The sequence below is a fragment of the Phascolarctos cinereus genome, unplaced genomic scaffold (assembly GCF_003287225.1).
Source record: "Phascolarctos cinereus isolate Bilbo 61053 unplaced genomic scaffold, phaCin_HiC Scaffold_4;HRSCAF=312, whole genome shotgun sequence".
Classification (NCBI taxonomy): Eukaryota; Metazoa; Chordata; class Mammalia; order Diprotodontia; family Phascolarctidae; genus Phascolarctos; species Phascolarctos cinereus.
Window position 1 is genome coordinate 254,079,548 of NW_027555847.1, and position 18,442 is coordinate 254,097,989.

The window sequence follows — 18,442 nt, forward strand, 5'->3', positions numbered from 1 at the left end:
TACTTCGGAGATTGTCTGGAGAAATCCTAATTAGTGATTTATTTGTGAAAGCATTTATGCTGGCTGATTACTGAAGAATAAACATTTCCCACAATGAAAATCAATCATTTCCTGAATGTTAACTTGTCTGACAAGCTTGAGAAATAAAAATTAGTAGTGGTTTCTTCTAATAGTACGTTATTAGCATTATTGAAAATGTGTTTTCTTTCAGTTCCCTGGCTAACTTTGTAGAAAGATTGTTGTAGAATCTTCCAAGTACAGCCAAATGAGTTCTAGAAAATTCTTTATCAGACTTGCTAAAGGGGAGTCAGAGGAATCAAGTACTCCAAAGATAATGCCACATTTCTTAAAGGTCTAATTTATATAAACAAAAGGCATAAAGTAAAATTTTAAAACATTTCCACAAAAAATTTCAGCTCAATGAAATTTGGACCATTAATACAGAATTTAGAAAATACTATAAAATTCCTAATGTTTTGGAAAATATTACATGTAGGGTATAGCTTTTATGCTTCTAAAGCTTTAAACTGTGCTAAGACTTTTGGGACACCCTCTATTTGTTATTCAGATATAATAAGATGCTTCTCTAAAATTCTGTTTTCAAGGCATTAATATGTGTATTACAAAATATATGGGGCTAAAAATATTTCCAAAACACACTGTTTAGTACATATTTATTTTATTTTAAGTAAAGATTTGCTATTATTAACTCAGTCTTTTAAAATGTGATACTATTTATGCTTCAAATATTTTACAACCGATTTCAGCTTCAATTTCAGTAACATGAAAAGGTAAAGAAGAGTTGCCACAAAAAGCTTATTAAGGCTTGAGCACTAGTATTTGAGGACCATAGGTAATCCTGAGATTCTGTTATAGAAAGCCTCCTTTACTATCACCATTTAATTTCTGCCAGGATGGGAAGTTTCTATGTATATAAAGTTGTGCTTTCTCTATGTCTTCCCAGTGTAAGTTTCCCAAATAGGGACATCTGGGAGACTAAATAACACCCCAGCCCAAGTTCCAAAGCACTTTTTTGCTATTTTTTTCTTTCTTTTTTTATAATTAATTAATTCTTAGTTTTCAACATTCATTTCCATAAGATTGTGAGTTTTAAATTTTCTCTCCCTCCTTCTCCACCCCCCCAAGATGGCCTGCAATATGATATAGGTTTTGCTTATACATTCATATAAAACATATTTTCACATTAGTCATGATGTAAAGAATTAGAACTAATGGGAGGAACCATGTGAAAGAAGAAACAAAACAACAGAAGAAAAAGAGAGCAAATAGTATGTTTCCATATGCATTCAGACACCATAGTTCTTCTCTGGATGTGGATAGCATTTTTCATTGTGAGTTTTTTGGAATTGTCTTAGATCCTTGTATTGCTGAGAAGAGCTAAGTCTATCTAAGTCAATCATTGCACAATATGGCTGTTACTGTGTATATTTTTTCTTTTAAAATTTTTTTCCCTTCAGAATCATAAATATAAGTTTAGAACACAGGCCTTGGAGTCAGGAAGACCCGAGTTTGAATCCTGCTTCAGACCCCCTTGATAGGGCATGAACCTAGGCAAATCACTGACCCTCATCTGTAAAATGGGAATAATGATACCACTCATTTCACAGAATTGTTGTGAAGATCAAATGAATTAACACGTGTAAACTGCTTTGCAAACCTCAAAGCACTATATAAAAGTTAGCCATCATCATCATCATTATGATTACTTCATTATTTTTAATAGCCTGAAGTTACATCTCCATCTTGGAATTTTCTTCATAAATTCAGTCTTTCTTGTATTTTCAGTGGGCTTCATTTCTTTAAACTTCTGTTCTTGTTCATCCTCATTTATTTTATAATTAGAAAATAGCAACCTGTATTTGATACATCTGATTCTGATTAAATAAGCTGCTAATCTCTCAAAAGAAGAGTACATAGGTTGTACAGTAATCCATTGGATTATGTTTTTTGATTAATTGTCTTTCCTTTAGTCTATGGGATATAAAATAAATGTAAAAACATCTCAACTACATTTTCCTTGTGTTGTGGTTCTTGTTCTTGCTACCGCTGACACCTGGAAATGAGGCCCATTAGGAATGTGGTGGCCAAATATCAAATTGCAGTTTCTAGCCTTTCTGTCACAGAAGAGTTGTGATATTTGGAGATGGTGCTGTCAACCAAGTGTCCCTCTTTGTGAAGCACCTAACCAAAAGAATCCGCTTTATTCTGCCATGCAGTCGTTGTTGGGAGAGTGCCCTTGTGCACATCTTTATTTGAAGAGCTGCAGGTGCCCATTGTTTGCCATTGGTTTGTCTGACACCATGTGTTTTGTGTCATTGATGGGTGAAGCATTTTTAGTATGAGGTTACAGCTTTGATTATTTGGTGATCTTTTTAAGTTTACTTATGCCTACAGCACCTAAGCTAGTACTGGCTAAAACAGTTCCAATCTCTACTTAGTCTGTGATTAAACAGTGAATATATACTTTTAAATGGTTTTAACAGCTGTGGCCAATGTAATATTAACATGGTTTCCAATGTTCTTAGACGCCAGAGTAAAGGTAAGTAAAAGAAATGTAGTAGACCTAAGAAATGCTAGATAGAAGCATCTTTAGTTTAAAAAAAATTAAGATAAATCCCTATACTGACCCTATGGATTGGAATTAGCCATTGTAAAAAGAAAAATGAATTCATAAACTGGTTTTAAGTGTCTCTGATATCTGCACATCAGATGTGTTGTTTATAACAAGTCAGATATAGTCTTTTGGTTCTTTTCCTTCTTAAGCGTACTGCTGAGTACAAAAGTTATGTTATGTACAAAATAGCTGGGCTTATCCCTAGTAGAAAGGAGTTAATGTTTGGTATCTAAAGAACAATAAGAGTTTGCTGCTTGGCTGATCAATGCTGGATCAAGTTCACATTCCCAGGCTCCCACTCTCCCACCTACATATGTTGGGGGTGGAAACATAGCAAAGAGAGGGAGGACATCCTGGTCCTTTTTTTCCGCAGAGAGATGTGAGATCAGACTCTCCTAATATGGACACAGCTGGGCTTGCATAGCATTAAGCATTGATTTAATCCACTGCTTGAGAAAACACCCTACAAAAAGGAAAGAGATTTGCAGCCAATTAATTCTTGCCCAACCCATTGTTTTCTTTGGCCAACTGTATATAGAGTGAAATCTTTTATGAATAAACTTTCTGGAAAACATATATGTGTATGCATGTATACATATAATGCATATATATATACATATATGTGTGTGTGCGTGTGTATAGATATAGATATAGATATAGATATAGATATAGATATAGATATGATCTTTAAATTTGTGAAACACTGCTCACAATGATTGCTTTCAGGCCCTTTTTGATATATATATTTTTTATCTCACTTCCATAAAAACACCCGTGTTGTTTCAGAAAGCAAGGGCCCATTCCTTTTGCATTGCAGAAGAGTGACTATAATAGGGACATTTGGGAAACTAAACAGCATCCCAGCCCAAGTTTCAAAGTTTTTAGGAACAAAGATGCCAGGTCTTTAAAAGGCACATGGAATTACATACATATGTTCACTTTCCTACATACCCTACCTCCTTTAAGAACACACACAGGATTTTCTTGGAAATATGGCAAAGGTTCTTAACTATAGCTGGAGATAGAGTTTTGTATCTTAAGTACCATGTTCATGCCCATTCTGCTAACTAGCCCAGATAACAGACATAGAAAGATGTTCTCTAACATCTTGGATAGCTATATGGACAGAGAGCTGGGCCTGGCCTCAGGCACTTACTAGCTGTATGGCCCTCAGCAAGTCTCTTAACCTTGTTTGCCTCAGCTTCCTCATCTGTAAAATGAGCTAGAGAAGGAATGGCAAACCACTCCATTATCTTTGCCAAGAAAACCCCAAATGAGGGCACAAAGAGTCAGACATGACTGAACAACACCACCTAGCAAAATACATTAAGTATTAATGTTGACATATATACACATATATACATATATACACATATACATATACACACATATATACACACATATAAAATAAATGTGTATATATACACATACACAGTTATATATGTTCATATTAAGATTAAATTTGTTTTTGCATTCATCTCTATACATATACGGCGAAGGGGCGAAGGGGAGGGCTGAGAGGGGCCTGGATTAGACAATCTCTGTGATCATCACCAGTTTTAACATTTTATGAAATGTGCTTCCACTATTCTCTTTACTTGTTTCAAAAGTAATTTAAACTTCTACAAATGCCTCTGTGTTCTAATATTCTGAGATTTCATTTAGAAGTCCATATTCCAGTAACCTAAACTTTTGTAGTACTTACTTTTTGTAGTAGTTTAAGCCCATTTCCCTTAGTTTGAGCTCAATGGAAATGAAATATCCAATTAATGCTTTTATTAAAATAATATTTTGTGATGTTTGCTATCATCAGTTTAAATGAACACCTGTATAGATTTAATTTTGGTAAATTATTTTCTCCTCCAAGATACTGTATATACAATTAAGGTACACTGCCACCAGGTGGTGGTAGGGGTCTTGATCATATGATCTAAACCACCATACTTCAACCTGATACCTTTAATCAGCAGAATTGGAACTGACTTTTCCATATTTCCCTCCTTTTGGGGGATCCAGGAGGATGAGTCAGAAATAGATATCTTTCTTAAAACACCATAATATGACATTTTTAAGGAGTATTACTTTCAAAATGACAAGAGAAAAGAGTATTTAAAGAAATGAGCAACCAAATGGAATTTGATACCTTTCTCCCCCATCCTTAACTATGAATTATAACTGGTCTTGTAATAATAATATTCCAACTCCAGTCTTATCTCCAATCCCGATTAGAAAATTCTCTTCAAACTCACCCTGAATCAGAGGCAATTTTAGTGATGTAAAAAGTACTGACCTTGGAATCAAAGGACCCAAGTTCAAGTCCCAAGTTGCTTATTAAGCTGTGTGACTGCTGGCAAAGTAATTTTAACTCCATAAGCCTCAGTCTCCAAATATATGAAATGGGAATACTGATATATCCATATTCTATCTCACTCACAACGTTATTGTAAGAAAAATGCTTTGTAAATTGCAAAGCATTATGTAAGTACAATGTTGTCATCTTGGAATTGGATCCCTCCTGGGGATAAGTGCTTGGGACCCCAGGCCAGCTTGGAATAAAAGCATCCTTTGAGCTTTTCACAGCTGTCAGCCTCTCTCTTTCTTGGCCGTAGAAGATCTTTTTACCTGCTTAGGCTGTTCAAGTTAATTAAAGGAATGACCTTATCCTGCCCTTCTGGAATCTTTACTACGTAGAAATTTCTGCCATTTCCTCAGACTTCCAGGAATTTGCTCCCATCCATGTTTTAGAAGTAGAAGCAGAGATTGAGAGAGAGAGAGAGAGAGAGAGAGAGAGAGAGAGAGAGCACACAAAGCACAAAACTTCATCCCTCTGCCAACGGAGTGAAACCTGAATGACTTTTTTCCAATCAGAAAAGGATAATTTTATGCTCTATTTTAAAAGAGGGAACATCTCTCCTCCCACCTCCCTTCCTTCAGCTGCAATCTCTGGCTGCTAGCTATTCTACAAAGTACTGCCTAAAATTTTAATTCAGTGCTCTGCTCTTAGCATTTACAGTTGCTCCTAGCAACTGAAAGGGCTTTTTTTTCTTTTTTTTTTTTTGCTTTTTTACAAACTGCCTTGACTATACAGGGACTACTTTAGCAAGAAAATTCCTTAGAGCCAGTTTCTTTATAACATATCTCTACCAGAATAAAGCATTCTAAAACAGTAATACAAACAGAATACATAATATTATTAGATATTTCAAGTGACTTCATCCTGCTGGAAAACAGTTGTTAAATTTCCCACCTTAAAATAATTAATTCCAATTAATTTACTCTTTCCTCCTAGTTTTTCAACATTCCATCTCCAGTGAAGTCAGTACTAGAGTAAATGGATTTAAATGATATCAGGAAGAATTTAAATGTTTTGAAATGTAATGTACACAGCAAAATAGATGCTTGTCTAGTGCTAAGCTTAGTGGGAAAATTATTTTCCAGCCTTTGTATAACATACCCTATTAATCATACTAATGTCTTAACTTTTAATACTATCTCAGTGTAACATTTAGCTTCTAGACACTTGTGACAGTTACTGTTTAAGAATGCATTCACTTAATAGAAATGTGATGTGTGTTAAAAACAGCTAATTATATTACCTTGAGGGGAAAAACAAAATGACTCCATTTTAAAGAATTAAGAGGTACAAAGGGCTGATGCATTTTCCTGAGTGAAAAAATATATAGAAGTAAGTTTGGAGGTTAAATATACTATTGGTATGATCATGAAAATTAAATCCCTTCACTGATGGAACACTGGGGAATGCATTATTGATATTTTGGTGGCCAATTACATAATGTCATGAAGCAGGGGATACATTTATTGCAGCATTATATACAATTACTTCCCCCTACTTTTTTTTTTTTGGTTAGGCAATGGGGTTAATTGACTTGCCTAGGGTCACACAGCTAGTAAGTGTTATGTATCTGAGGTTACATTTGAACTCAGGTCCTCTTGGCTCCAGGGCCAGTGCTCTATCTACTGCACCACCTACCTGCCCCACCCCCACTTTCTTGATAGTTATTTGAAGCAATGTGAAGGCTATGGTGACTTCATATGCTTTATTTCTAGTCAGCATGGTAAATTTTTAAAAAATTTATAAATTCCTTATTTGTAAAATGTGTTTAATGCATGGAAAATTAGGACCCTTTGGTTTTATTTGTTGTTCTTCCCCCTCTTTGGAGGGACAGGGGTATTTAAATTGTACCCCAGATACTTTCCGTGTGATCGTAGGTCAGCTGCTTGCCGTCTCTGGTTCTCAGTTTCTTCATCTATAAAATGAAGGGGTTGGTCTTGTTGATCCTTTAAGGTGTCTTCCAACTCTAAATCCATTATCCTATCAGCCTACTCTGTTCCTGGTTTTTCATCTATCTCTCTATCTAATAATTTGCCAAGAATAGCTATGGGAATAATATTATAAGGTTCTTCAAGAGCTTTGGTGAAAAAGACACAATACAAGTAATAGTCCTCATTTCTATACTGCTTAAGATTTATGAAGTGCTGTCCTTATACAATCCTGCAAGGTAAGCAGGGCAGGCATTTCCACCATTGTGTAGATGAGAAAATAGAAGTGAAATGACTTGCTCAAGATTTAGACTCAGGTCTTATGACTCCAAGACCATTGTTTATTCTACTCCAACCTATTACCTCTTTTCCTCTCTCTCTGTCTTTCTCTCTATCATATATGATTTGGTGTTCAAACCCCTTCATAGCCCAGCCCCTGGCCCCACCTTTCCAGTCTTCTTACACCTTTTTCCCTCCCACCTACTCCTCAGTATTGTGACCCCACCTGTCTTGTTATTCCTGGAACAAAACTCTCCATCTTCACAGGATGACCCCCAAGCCTAGAATGTTTTCCCTCCTCATCTCCACCCCCTCCCCCGGCTTCCCTGGTTAAGTGCCAGCTAAAAATCTCACCTTCTACAAGAAGCCTTTCCCAGTCTCTCTCAATTGTAGTGTTTCCTTCCATTGATTATTCACAATTTATCTTGTATACAGCTTATTTGTACATAGACAGTTATTTGCATATTGTCTCCCCCATTAGCCTGTGAGCTTCTGGAGAGCAAGAACTGTCTTTCGCCTCTCTTTGTACTCCCCAGCACTTAGCACGGTGCTCTTAATAAATACTTAATGACTGTCTATCCATCTGTATGTATGTCTGGATAGATACAAATTATACTGCTTGAGCTCTACTATTCTGGAGCCTTCTAAATACTGTTAGTTCTCTCATAATACTTAGGAAAAAATAGCACCACATAAGTTAAAAGTTTCCTACCAGCTATCCAAAGAAATTGTTAGAGCTGTGAGTCTACAACATTTCCATCTCAGAACCACACTGAAGTTTCATATGATCTCTCTTAGCACTCACCACACACACAAATGCTAGCATTGGTTCAAAGTATTAGAGGTCACCTAATCCTACTTCCCCATTTTACAGAATAGTAGAATTACTATGACATCTTTCCTTTGTTTCTCATTTTAAGAAATAATCAGGTTCTTAAGGTTGGTAAAATGAGCATGGCTTGTGGTGTGACCCCAAGTGGTTATGCGATAAAATAGCTGGAGAGTAGGAAAATGGGTTGCATCCCATCCTCCCCCTAAAAGCCAATCACTGGGTTTGTCCCCAACATAACCATACCTACTCTTCACTCATTATCACCCAACATTCCCCCCACCCTGCTTGCTTCTGGAGTTTACAGTCTCCTCCTCTTCTGCCACTGGCATTGGCTAGTCCCCACAGTGGACACAGCAGGAGCTGTGCTGGTACAATTGAGAAAATCCTCTCCCATGCTTCATAGCTCACCTGGGTAGGCAGGTGCCCCACCACAAGGTCTATGCTCAGGAATAGTGATCTGTAAAAGTCCTCCTTCCCCCCCCCCCTTTTTATTTTGGGTGGGACAGAAAAGTTGTAAAGATGAGAATATATGGCTGGGTTGCCATCTCCATTGCAGATCTCATTACATTAGCTTTTGCTTCGAACTCATCCTAGTTTTAAACTTCCCTTTTTCTCTTGAGAGCATCACAGATCTTCCTGTCACCCAAATTCACAACTTCAGTGTCATCCTTCTCTCATCACTTGCATATACTCAACATGAACAACATAAGCAGTTGCTTGTCATTTCTATATCTGTAACACTCTCAATCTCTGTCTTTTTCCCCACTCAAACAGACCAAATCAAGCTTAAATCACCTCTTGCTTAGACTCTTTCAGTAACCTGATAACTAATCTCCTTGCCTCTATTCTCTTTCCACTGAAGTACATTCTCCATTAATCTTCCAAAGTGCAGTTCTGACCGTGTCACCCTCTACGTAAAATTAACTCCAGTGGTTTTCTGTTGGCTCTAGGATCAAATCTAAAGTCCTCCATTTGGCACTTAAAGCCTTTTAGACTTATTGTACCCTTACACCTCTTCCTGAACTCTGTGGTCCAAACTTGCCTTATTTCTGTTCCTCCCACTCATACGAAAACATGGCTAAATGATCCAAACATGAATAAGAAATTAAGGTATGATACTATCCATAAAGAACAAGGAATGTATTTCTTTTGAAAACCTTCTGCTGAGCTAGAATCAGAGATAATTCACCTATGCTTGTTTTTGTGTTGTATATGGTGAATATCTACATAGAGAGAAACATGACTCCTGCTGAAAAGCTGTTATGTTCACTGACTTATAACCTATTATTTGGTTGTTGTATATCTTTCAATTAAAACTATTATATAGCTCAAAAAATTTTGGTATTGTGTATTTTTCAACAAAAAAATAAATTTGCCTGTTTGGTTAGCTCATCATATAATAGCTAAAATTTGTTTTAATTACATTAAGCTAAAAAAGTTTTGTACAAATAAAATCAACGTAGCCAAGATTAGAAGGAAACCAGAAAACGGGGGGAAATTTTATAGACACTTTCACAGATAAAGCCCTGATGTCTCACATATGTAAAGAACTTTGTTAAATTTATAAGAATATGAGTCATTCCCCAATTGATAAATGGTCAAAGGATATGAACAGGTAGCTTCTGGATGAAGAAATCTAACATATATAGTGATATAAAAATTCTCTAAATCATTATTGATTAGAGAAATGCAAGTTAAAACAAGAGATATCTGAGATATCTCACACCTATCAGATTGACTAAAATGACAAATGCTGGAGGAGATGTGGAAAAATTGGGACACTATTGTATTGTTGGTAGAACTGTGAACTGATCCAACCATTTTGGAGAGCAATCTGGAATTATGCCCCAAGAATTATAAAATTGTATACCCTTTGACCCAGCAATACTACTGTTAGGTCTGTTTCCCAAGTTGATTAAGGAAAAAGGAAAAGAAATTATATGTTCTAAAATATTTAGAGGCCTGTGTCAAAGAACTGGAAATTGAGGAATTGTCCATTTACTGGGGAATGGTTAAACAAATTGTAGTATATGATTATGATGGAATACTACTGTGCTATAAGAAATGATAAGCAGTTTGATTTTAGAAAAACTTGGAAAGACGGGCATGAAATAATGAAGTGAAATGAGCAGAACGAAGAGAATGTTGGATATGGTAACAGTAATGTTGTTTGAAGAATAACTGCAAATGACTAAGCTGTCCTGAATATTATAAATATTCAAACTAACTGGACTTACAAATCAAAAGACTCCAGAGAAAGAATTGATAAACAGAAGTATGTAAGGTATGGTTTTACATAGATAGATCTATATCTGTATCTGTGTCAAATGATGGCCTTCTCTAATGTCTGGTGGAGAGGGAGGGAGACAGCTTGAAACTTAAAATGTAAAGAAAAATAAATTAAATGAATAAAATAAATTTGTATAGTACTTTAAGTTTTACAAAGCACTTTATGCATATTTTCTTATTTGGTACAACAGCTCTCTAAGGTAGGTGCTGTTATCCCCATTTTAATTACTAGCAATTATTTGTCTTTTCTGTCCCTCAGGACATTCAGTATGATTTTTTCAAAAATAATGAAGCATATTCAATTATCTCTCTCACTTAAATATGAACAATACCAACTGTCATTGTTACTTGTTCATAACATAATCCTTATTGATTATTAATATTTAAGCAATAGCAAAGGGTTTTTATAGTAACAATAACTTTAAATTATTGTTTTATTTTATCTTTAGTTCATCCTGAATTTTCTATTTTGCATGTTTTCTAAGGTGTATAATATATAAGGACAAAAGCATATATATTATTTAGAAATTATATGCAAATATTGGGGAAATGAGTGCTCAAAAACTTTTACTGATAGGGGTATACAATCAAAACATTTTGGATATCACTGAGAAAGGGTGAACAAAGTAACAATAGAGGATAAGGTAAAATAGCCCAGTTCTCAAATTCCAATTCTAATAACTTCACTGTTACTCTTTGATAAATACTGAAGCTAGCCTTGTCTATATGAACCTGAGTGTTACATTTTGAGAATGAAACTAGATTTGGAACAAATACCTGACAAGGAAAAGCCCAACAAGATGTAACTAGCTGCATCCTCCAGTTATTTTTAGAATCACTTGTAAGATTAATTTGCAGTAATTACTTTGGCTCCTGTCATATGCTTTTCTCTCTTATTCTTTCTACTTAAAAAATGTTGATGGGTCAAAAGCATAGGGCATTTAAGTGGAAAATGGGTGTATGTTTGTATGGAAGCATCTTAGTATATCAATACTGAATCATTCAACATTGGAATTCGGAGGTCTAGCTGAAGTCAGAGAAGAAACTGTAGTGGGGAAATGTGTGCCAATAATAGATTTCTATTGATCCTGAGCTGTCATAAGTAGTCTTAGAAGCCTAAGTGCTTAAGAGTTCTCTCTCCATTTAAAATTAAGTAGCTTTCCAGTTATACAAAGATGTTCCTCATTGTTTGTAATGTTTTACTGGCCCAAGTGTATGTATTGGGAGTGCTTATATTTTTGCAAATTAATTATTTTTAACTCTTTCCTCCCACTGGACAAAATAATCTATATGATTCAGCATGGCAGTTCTTTGAGGGCAGAAACTGAATTTTTGCCTTTTTTAGTATTGCCAAAGCACTTAATCAATCACTGTCTAACAAATGCTAGTTTTGTGGTCAGAGGACTAGGACCAGATTGTTTAGCAAGTAGCCTGTAAGACACTGGACAAGTCACTTAATTTTTCTGGGTTTCACTTTCCTAAGGTTATTTTCAGCTCTAAATCTATGACTCAAAAGTTAACTGTTAATAAAGCTGATCTCTTTTAAAACTATTAGTGCCCTGGGCTAAACCAGGCCTGGACTCAGGACAACCTGAGTTCAAATCCCAGCCTCAGAAAAGTGTCACACACTAGCTATGCGTCTCTAGGTAGGTCACTTAACCCTTACCTGGGTTTCCTCAGTGTTAAAATGGGGATAGTAATAAGTCCCTACCTTACAGGGTTGTTGTGAGGATGAAATGAGATCATATTTTTAAAAGCTGTTAGCACAATGCCTGGTAGAGTAGATGCTTAATAAATGCTTGTTCCTTTCCCATATTACTAGCAATAGAATTGAAATAATAATATTCCTAGCAGTGTATAATTAAAGTCATGTGAGGTGGTTTAAAAACTACTTCATATCATTCTAGAAGCATTTAGCATTTTTTTTTCTTCCTGGAAACAGAAATACTAAGTAAAATGCTACCCCTCTGGGCAGGTCTGTTGTATATTTTCATGATAGAACTGCATCATGAATGTACTTTTAAGTAGTCCTGTTGTGAATATGAACTAAAGGGATGAAATAAGATTTTCTACTGTGATGTCTCCATTAAGAACTTCTTTGTGTAAACTACTTCATGGCAATGTTGCTTCTATTTAAAGCAGGGAGTTTGATCTTGGCTTTGATCTAAGGCTTTTGATCTTGAAAGAAAGATGTTGTAGTAATAAAAAAAAAAAGGGGGGGAGGGGTAAGAGATTTTCTTTAGAGAAATGTGATAAAGTTAAAGGGATACTGTCAAGATTAGCACGCACAAATTTGACCTACCTCTTCCCTGACCCCCCATGTGACTTCTAGTGATGTCACCATTATGTTTCATATATACAGAACTCTAGCGCTAATATAACAAAACTCAAGTAATGAAGCAAAACTATTTCATGGTAGGAAAACAACTAGCATACGGAAAAGTTTTATATACCCAGTGCCAACTTTTTTCCCCCTAAATATGAAAAATATATATTTTGACTGTCTCTTTTATCAGCTACAGTTACCTTAAGGGTCCTTGTTGATGTTGTTTTTTAATGTAGACTGTATCCAAATTTGCAGCAGCAGCTAGAAAGTTGGGTCACTTTAGTGCTCAAATCAAACACGGCCTTTCCTGGTCAACCTGCATTTAACGAATGTCTGGAGTTCATTAAGGGCGGTTTCCGAGATGCAATAAGTAATGTAAACGACCCAGGTGGTAAGCAGAAGGCAAACTAGCTTCTCAGCCTTTAAAATGCACTTCATCATTCCCCCTGGGAACTCACCTGCCATTATTCTGGATTCCTTAGAGGTCAAGGGGCTACTGGAAAAAGTCTTAAATTAATATTCAACGTGTTCTAGTTCATTCCTGGAGAAAACTCCATTAGAAGGCCCCTTAATCTCTATGACCGAAGTTTGTAAACTAGTTTTTGACCTAAACATAGACATCTAAGTGTTTGGGGCCGTCTGTAAACCCCAGTACGTGGGACAGACAGTAATTTTTCCTCTGCCTGGTAGTGAAAGATCTAGGGTTGCGGTGAAGTGGGGAGACTATGGAAGCGCGAGAGACCCAGAGAGAGCCTCAGTCCTTAGGCTGGAGGGAACCTGTATTCCGAGGTGGTGGGAGGGACTGGGAGAAAGAAAGAAAGAAAAAAGACAGGGGTGGGGACACCCCACCAAGGCAGCCTCTATACCTTTAAGGCAGGCTCCTCCCTTGCCTCCTCCTCATCTTCGAGCACCGGGCCCCCCCTCCGTCCTCGCCCCCGCCCCAGTCCCTTTAGGTGTTTCATTTCCGAAGGAGCCCCTGCTACTGCTCAGCGCCGGCCGAGATGGGGGTACGGCCGGCGCCGCTCCGTCCCCGCCTCCGAGACTGTAGACCGGAGGGGAGGGGGCTGAGCCCAGGAGAGCCGATGCCAAGCCCTTCTCCCCGCCTCCATCCACCACCACCCCCCCCAAAAAAAGAAAAAGAAAGAAAGAAAATACCCAACCCACTACAACCTGAACCGCGTGCGCCATGGGCTGCGCGCGGGGTACGGGCTGCGCCGGGGCAGCGGCGAGGTAAGGGGCCAGGCGCGCGCGGTGCCCAGGGAGCTTTGGGGTGCGGTAGGGGAAGCGGGGGAGACGCCAGTGAGCCCCGAGCGCTGCAGGCTCCTTAGATAGGCTGGGGGAGGGTATACAGGGTGGAAGGAGAGAGAGTCTGAGAAGCAGGCAGATGATGGGGCTTTGGAAAAAGGGGTGAGGGGTGGAGAGTGTCAGACGTGGGGATCCCCCGCTCCAGCTCCGCGTGGCTACTGCAACCTCTATAAACTTGCACTTTGTTTTACTTTTTTTTTTCTTCTTCCCGTTAGCCATTGCAAGGAGAAACTCAGACTTGGGCGGAGAGTCGGCTCGTTCAGCAAGTAAATGATGAGGTGAGAGGAAAAGCTGCCTTCGTGCGCGGCGTCAAGCCGGTTTCCCACGGGCATCCTCTCGCCCTCCTCCCCTGCGCCTTCTCGTATCCCATCCCGCATTTCTGGTGCGGCGGGGGTGGCACCCTGAAATGGATACCCCCCCTCCCGGGGCTGCTTCTGACAGTGTTCCAGGGTTAACTTAATGAAGATCGGCAGTGATTAAGATGCTGCTTTTCTTGGGGGAGGGGGACTCAATTGCGGAAGAGCCAGTGAGCAGATTAATAAATCTGAGCCCTGGGTCAGAAGTGAAAGAGCCCTGAGTCTCTTCTTTCCCCCCACCCCTATACTTTTGCCAAGTATACCGAAGCTTCTCTTATAACTTAACGCTGAACTCAGAGTTTCCATTCTTTGGGGGCAGAAAAGACAATTTCAGTGTTAGGGGGAGGTGGGAGAGGAAAGGGACACAAGTCAAGTGACTATTCCGCTAAAAGCGTCTCTCCAGGCTGGAACAGTGCGTGTCCTTCACCGGTGAAGCAGTGGAAAAATGGGGCTCGAAGTCTGTTTATACTTTCTTACTCATGCTGAGCGGTGGCCCTCAGGTCCCGCATTCCTTTTTTTTAAAAAAGCACTATGGTTTTTGAACTTCAGGTCACAAAATGGATCCGGGTAAATCTAAGAGCCAGGAAAAGAAGAAGGAGGGAGACTGAAGAAGTTTTTGAAAAGGTAGGGGTCTTGTATCATGACTGCCATGGAATAAATTAGTAATCAGATCTGTCCTCAACTTCCTCCCTATGATGGGCACTGCAGGGAAGAAGCACTTGGCTCAACTAAACTTAAAATGCAGAATACTTTTAATTTGTGAGGCTGTTTCTCTGGGACTTATCGACTGTGAGTCCTGATAATCATTAATTTCCTGTTTTTTAATAGAGCCTTCTGAATATCTTGGGGGGAGGGGACTGGGAGGAATGTAGCAATCTTAATGAGGCTCTGCAGTAGCACATAACTTGTTTTCCGCAGTTATTTTTTCACATAATTATGTTGGATCTTATAGTGTTAAAATAAATTTTGAAGGAAAAAAATGCTTAAGAATAATATCCAAAAGTAGTATATTGTGATAGATACATCTAGAGTGTGCATATGAGGACTGTGAAGGCATTGTTGGCACTGTTAAAGCGCACACTTCTAATGTGTGTTTTCAATAATTTTTCTAAGGTTGAGTTCAGGAAAAAGTTAAATAATTTTGTAAACTTTGGGAGCACTAGAGGAAATTTTTTTTACTCTATAGTAAGTGAAAAGTTGGCTGCCTTAAAGCAGAAATTAGAACACTTTGATGTGCAGACGTTTGGGTTGCCTGTTTTACAGGGGAACCACACAATAAGTTATATATAATTATATAATATATAATAGAAAGGTAAGTAATGTATTGGGTTTTGACTTTTTTTAAAAAGAAACAAAATCTTAAAACTTGCATGGTAACTTACACAAAGTTGAAAATGTTAACCCATGCATTGGAAATTCATATGCATATATTTTGCATTTTCTTATTTTTCCTGTTTTTGATCCATGATAGAATCAAGGGATTAAAATAGTACGGTATGTTGTTTTGCTCCTTCTAGAATGTATGATGAATCATTGCTAATTCTGTAGCCAAATTCTTGCTGATAACATGGCTGCCAACTTCTATGATGTCTTGCCTTAGTATGGGCATTGTGCTGTTCTTGAATATCCACAAAGCACATTGTTCTGGATGTGATATTGAAAATTCCAAGGTACTCAAGCTTCAACCTGGCAGTTTTCAAATGCATTGGGATCACTGGCTTTAAAAATCTAGTACTTTGTAGCAACAATACAAGGTGTGAAATGTGGTGCCCTTGTTTTTTCTGGGCAGAGTGGAGTTAGGTTAGTCTTTGATGTTTCAGGCAAGTTCTTTCGTTAACCAGTAATAGAGGGAAAAGCTGCACACACAAAGAAGCCTTTATATGCACTCTTCCAAGGATTAATTTTATGTCTCCATTTTTTGTTGTTTCTATAAAAAACTTTTCATGGTTAGATTTTTTTTAATGTGATATATGGGTGTTCAAAATAGAAGATATGAAGCAAACAGAATGATGGTTTACAATTGGTTTGTGTTTTTCTATATGATGTGAGAATATTCATCTGAACCCCACTCCTCCTCCCAAAAAAATGTCCAAGATATTTCATGTAACAAGATAAAATCTTCCCAAGTTCATAAAATAAGATGTAAAGGAAAGGAATGCATTTAGGTTTTTGTTTTGTTTTGTTCTGAAATACAATTAAGTAAATCTTTAAATACAGTTTCTTATCGTAGTCTCTCGGAGACTTGCAAGGATGAGAGTGACCTGAATTCAGATTTTTTATTCCCTCTAGTGGATATAAAGGGTTTTATGTTGGGGGTTTTTTGTGTTTGTTTTCCTCATCCTAAAGTTTAGATTATGTTCGATCTTGTGGGTAAAAAAAATTTCATCTCTTAATGGAGTGAAATATGGCCAGCGTTTTTAATAAGAGTACTCTGTCAGGAGGGGAGAGTGACATGTAAAGCCTCCTTATGGAGGAAGGGGCCCAAGTACCTTTGAGGGTTAGACATGCACAGTAGATGATAATAGTTCTAATAAAATATGTCGCATTGAGCCTTTCTTCATGAGTAATCCCCAAGCATTTGTATACCATTTTGTCTCAGCAGTTTGGTCACTGGAGAATGGGACAAAGACTGTGTAGCTAATTGATGCCTTTCCAGGGCAAGGTGAAACTGAAGAAATGTTTGTTGTTAATTTTCATAAAAACATCAAACCACTTCCTGGTATTTCAGATAGCTTATAGGATCCTAGGTCTAGGACTGCAAGGGACCCCAGAAGCCTAGATCTAGTCCAGCTTCCTCACCTTACAGATGTGGAAACTGAGGGCTAGAGAGGGCGTTGAAATGACTTGTCAAAACATAGTATTAGAAATGGGATTTGAATCCTCATCCTCCAGTTTGAGTCAGTGGTCCATTCAGTATATTATATTCTTATTCGAAGATCTCTTCTGAAATTTGGTCTTGCATAGTAAAGAGAGTAATCATTGTGTTGCCTTTGACATAGGTTTTGAACGTCTTATGATGTCCGGTTCCATGAGACTCCACGTTTAATTCCATACGTGGCCTCTAAATAGATACTTTTCCTCACAATTAAAGTCACCTTACTCTTTTAAAAACAAAAATAATCTTTCTAGCGTTTAAAAATGTAGCATTACTGCTTTTGTTCATTTCTACTAAAGTAAGGAATTAATTATATTTGGTTTTGATAGATATTTTATATCTGGTCTCTACATCCATTTGTTTAGTCACTTCCCTTTCTTACTTTACTTTCCATCTCAAGCCAGCTGCCCATTATCTTCAGCCTGCACTGAAGATTGAGATCAAACCCACTACCTTGTGATTTTCTTTATTGAGAGAGTCACATTTTCTCTCCCAAAGGAGGATTCTGCTATTACTAATTTGTGTGTCACAAGGAGCTAGTAACTGCTATATACAAATGGGAAAAAAAATCCAAGAAAAGGACAGCCAAGGGAGAACTGTCCTTTGTGTATATGTTTTATTTTTTTTTGTAAGAATACATAAATGGAAGAATAATATGAATTTGGATATTAGGCAAGTAATTATATTAAAAAGAATATGAACTTTAAAAAATAAATAAACTCGAGGATGACAAGTGGTGGCTATGGCCTTCTCTAACTGATAATGGCATTTGTACTTACCAGGTTCTCTAAGTAAAATGCAAAAGGAGAAATTTATTATTTTGCTATGCAAAAGCCTAGAAGGCTATACCCGTAAAATGGAGTTCCCTAAAGTGAGGTTCAGCTGTTAGACAAGGAATTAAAGGTTATTTTATGCTGCCATTTAGTTTGGCTTTGGTTTCTTATATTATCCTTTTCATTTGCCCATTTCCTCCTTTTCGGATAAATAGCTAGATCTGTATGTATATGTGTGTGTGTATGTGTGTATACACACATATATATATACATTATATGTATCTTTTTATCTTTCCGATCATTGAGTTTCATCTTTTTCCTGATGTTTCTTTTACTCTTGTTTCTTTTACATTTTCTGTCCTTTTTCTGTTGTAGGTTTCCCTATTTTTCTTTTCCACCATATAAATTAGAATTATATTTTATACTTTACGTCTGTATTATTTTTAACCCACTCTCTCTTAGGTTTCTTATATTCAGGCATTATTTCTGAT

The 18,442-nt window shown here is 37.3% G+C and overlaps 1 protein-coding gene across 1 annotated transcript in view; it reads left to right on the forward strand.

The window, feature by feature from the left end:
• The window catches only part of AOPEP (aminopeptidase O (putative)), a 498,190-nt gene that overhangs the window by 371,252 nt on the left and 108,496 nt on the right, over positions 1 to 18,442 (forward strand). The window contains 2 exon segments of the mRNA XM_020971658.2: positions 14,163 to 14,225; positions 14,853 to 14,927. Coding sequence (XP_020827317.1) covers positions 14,163 to 14,225; positions 14,853 to 14,927 — 138 coding nt within the window.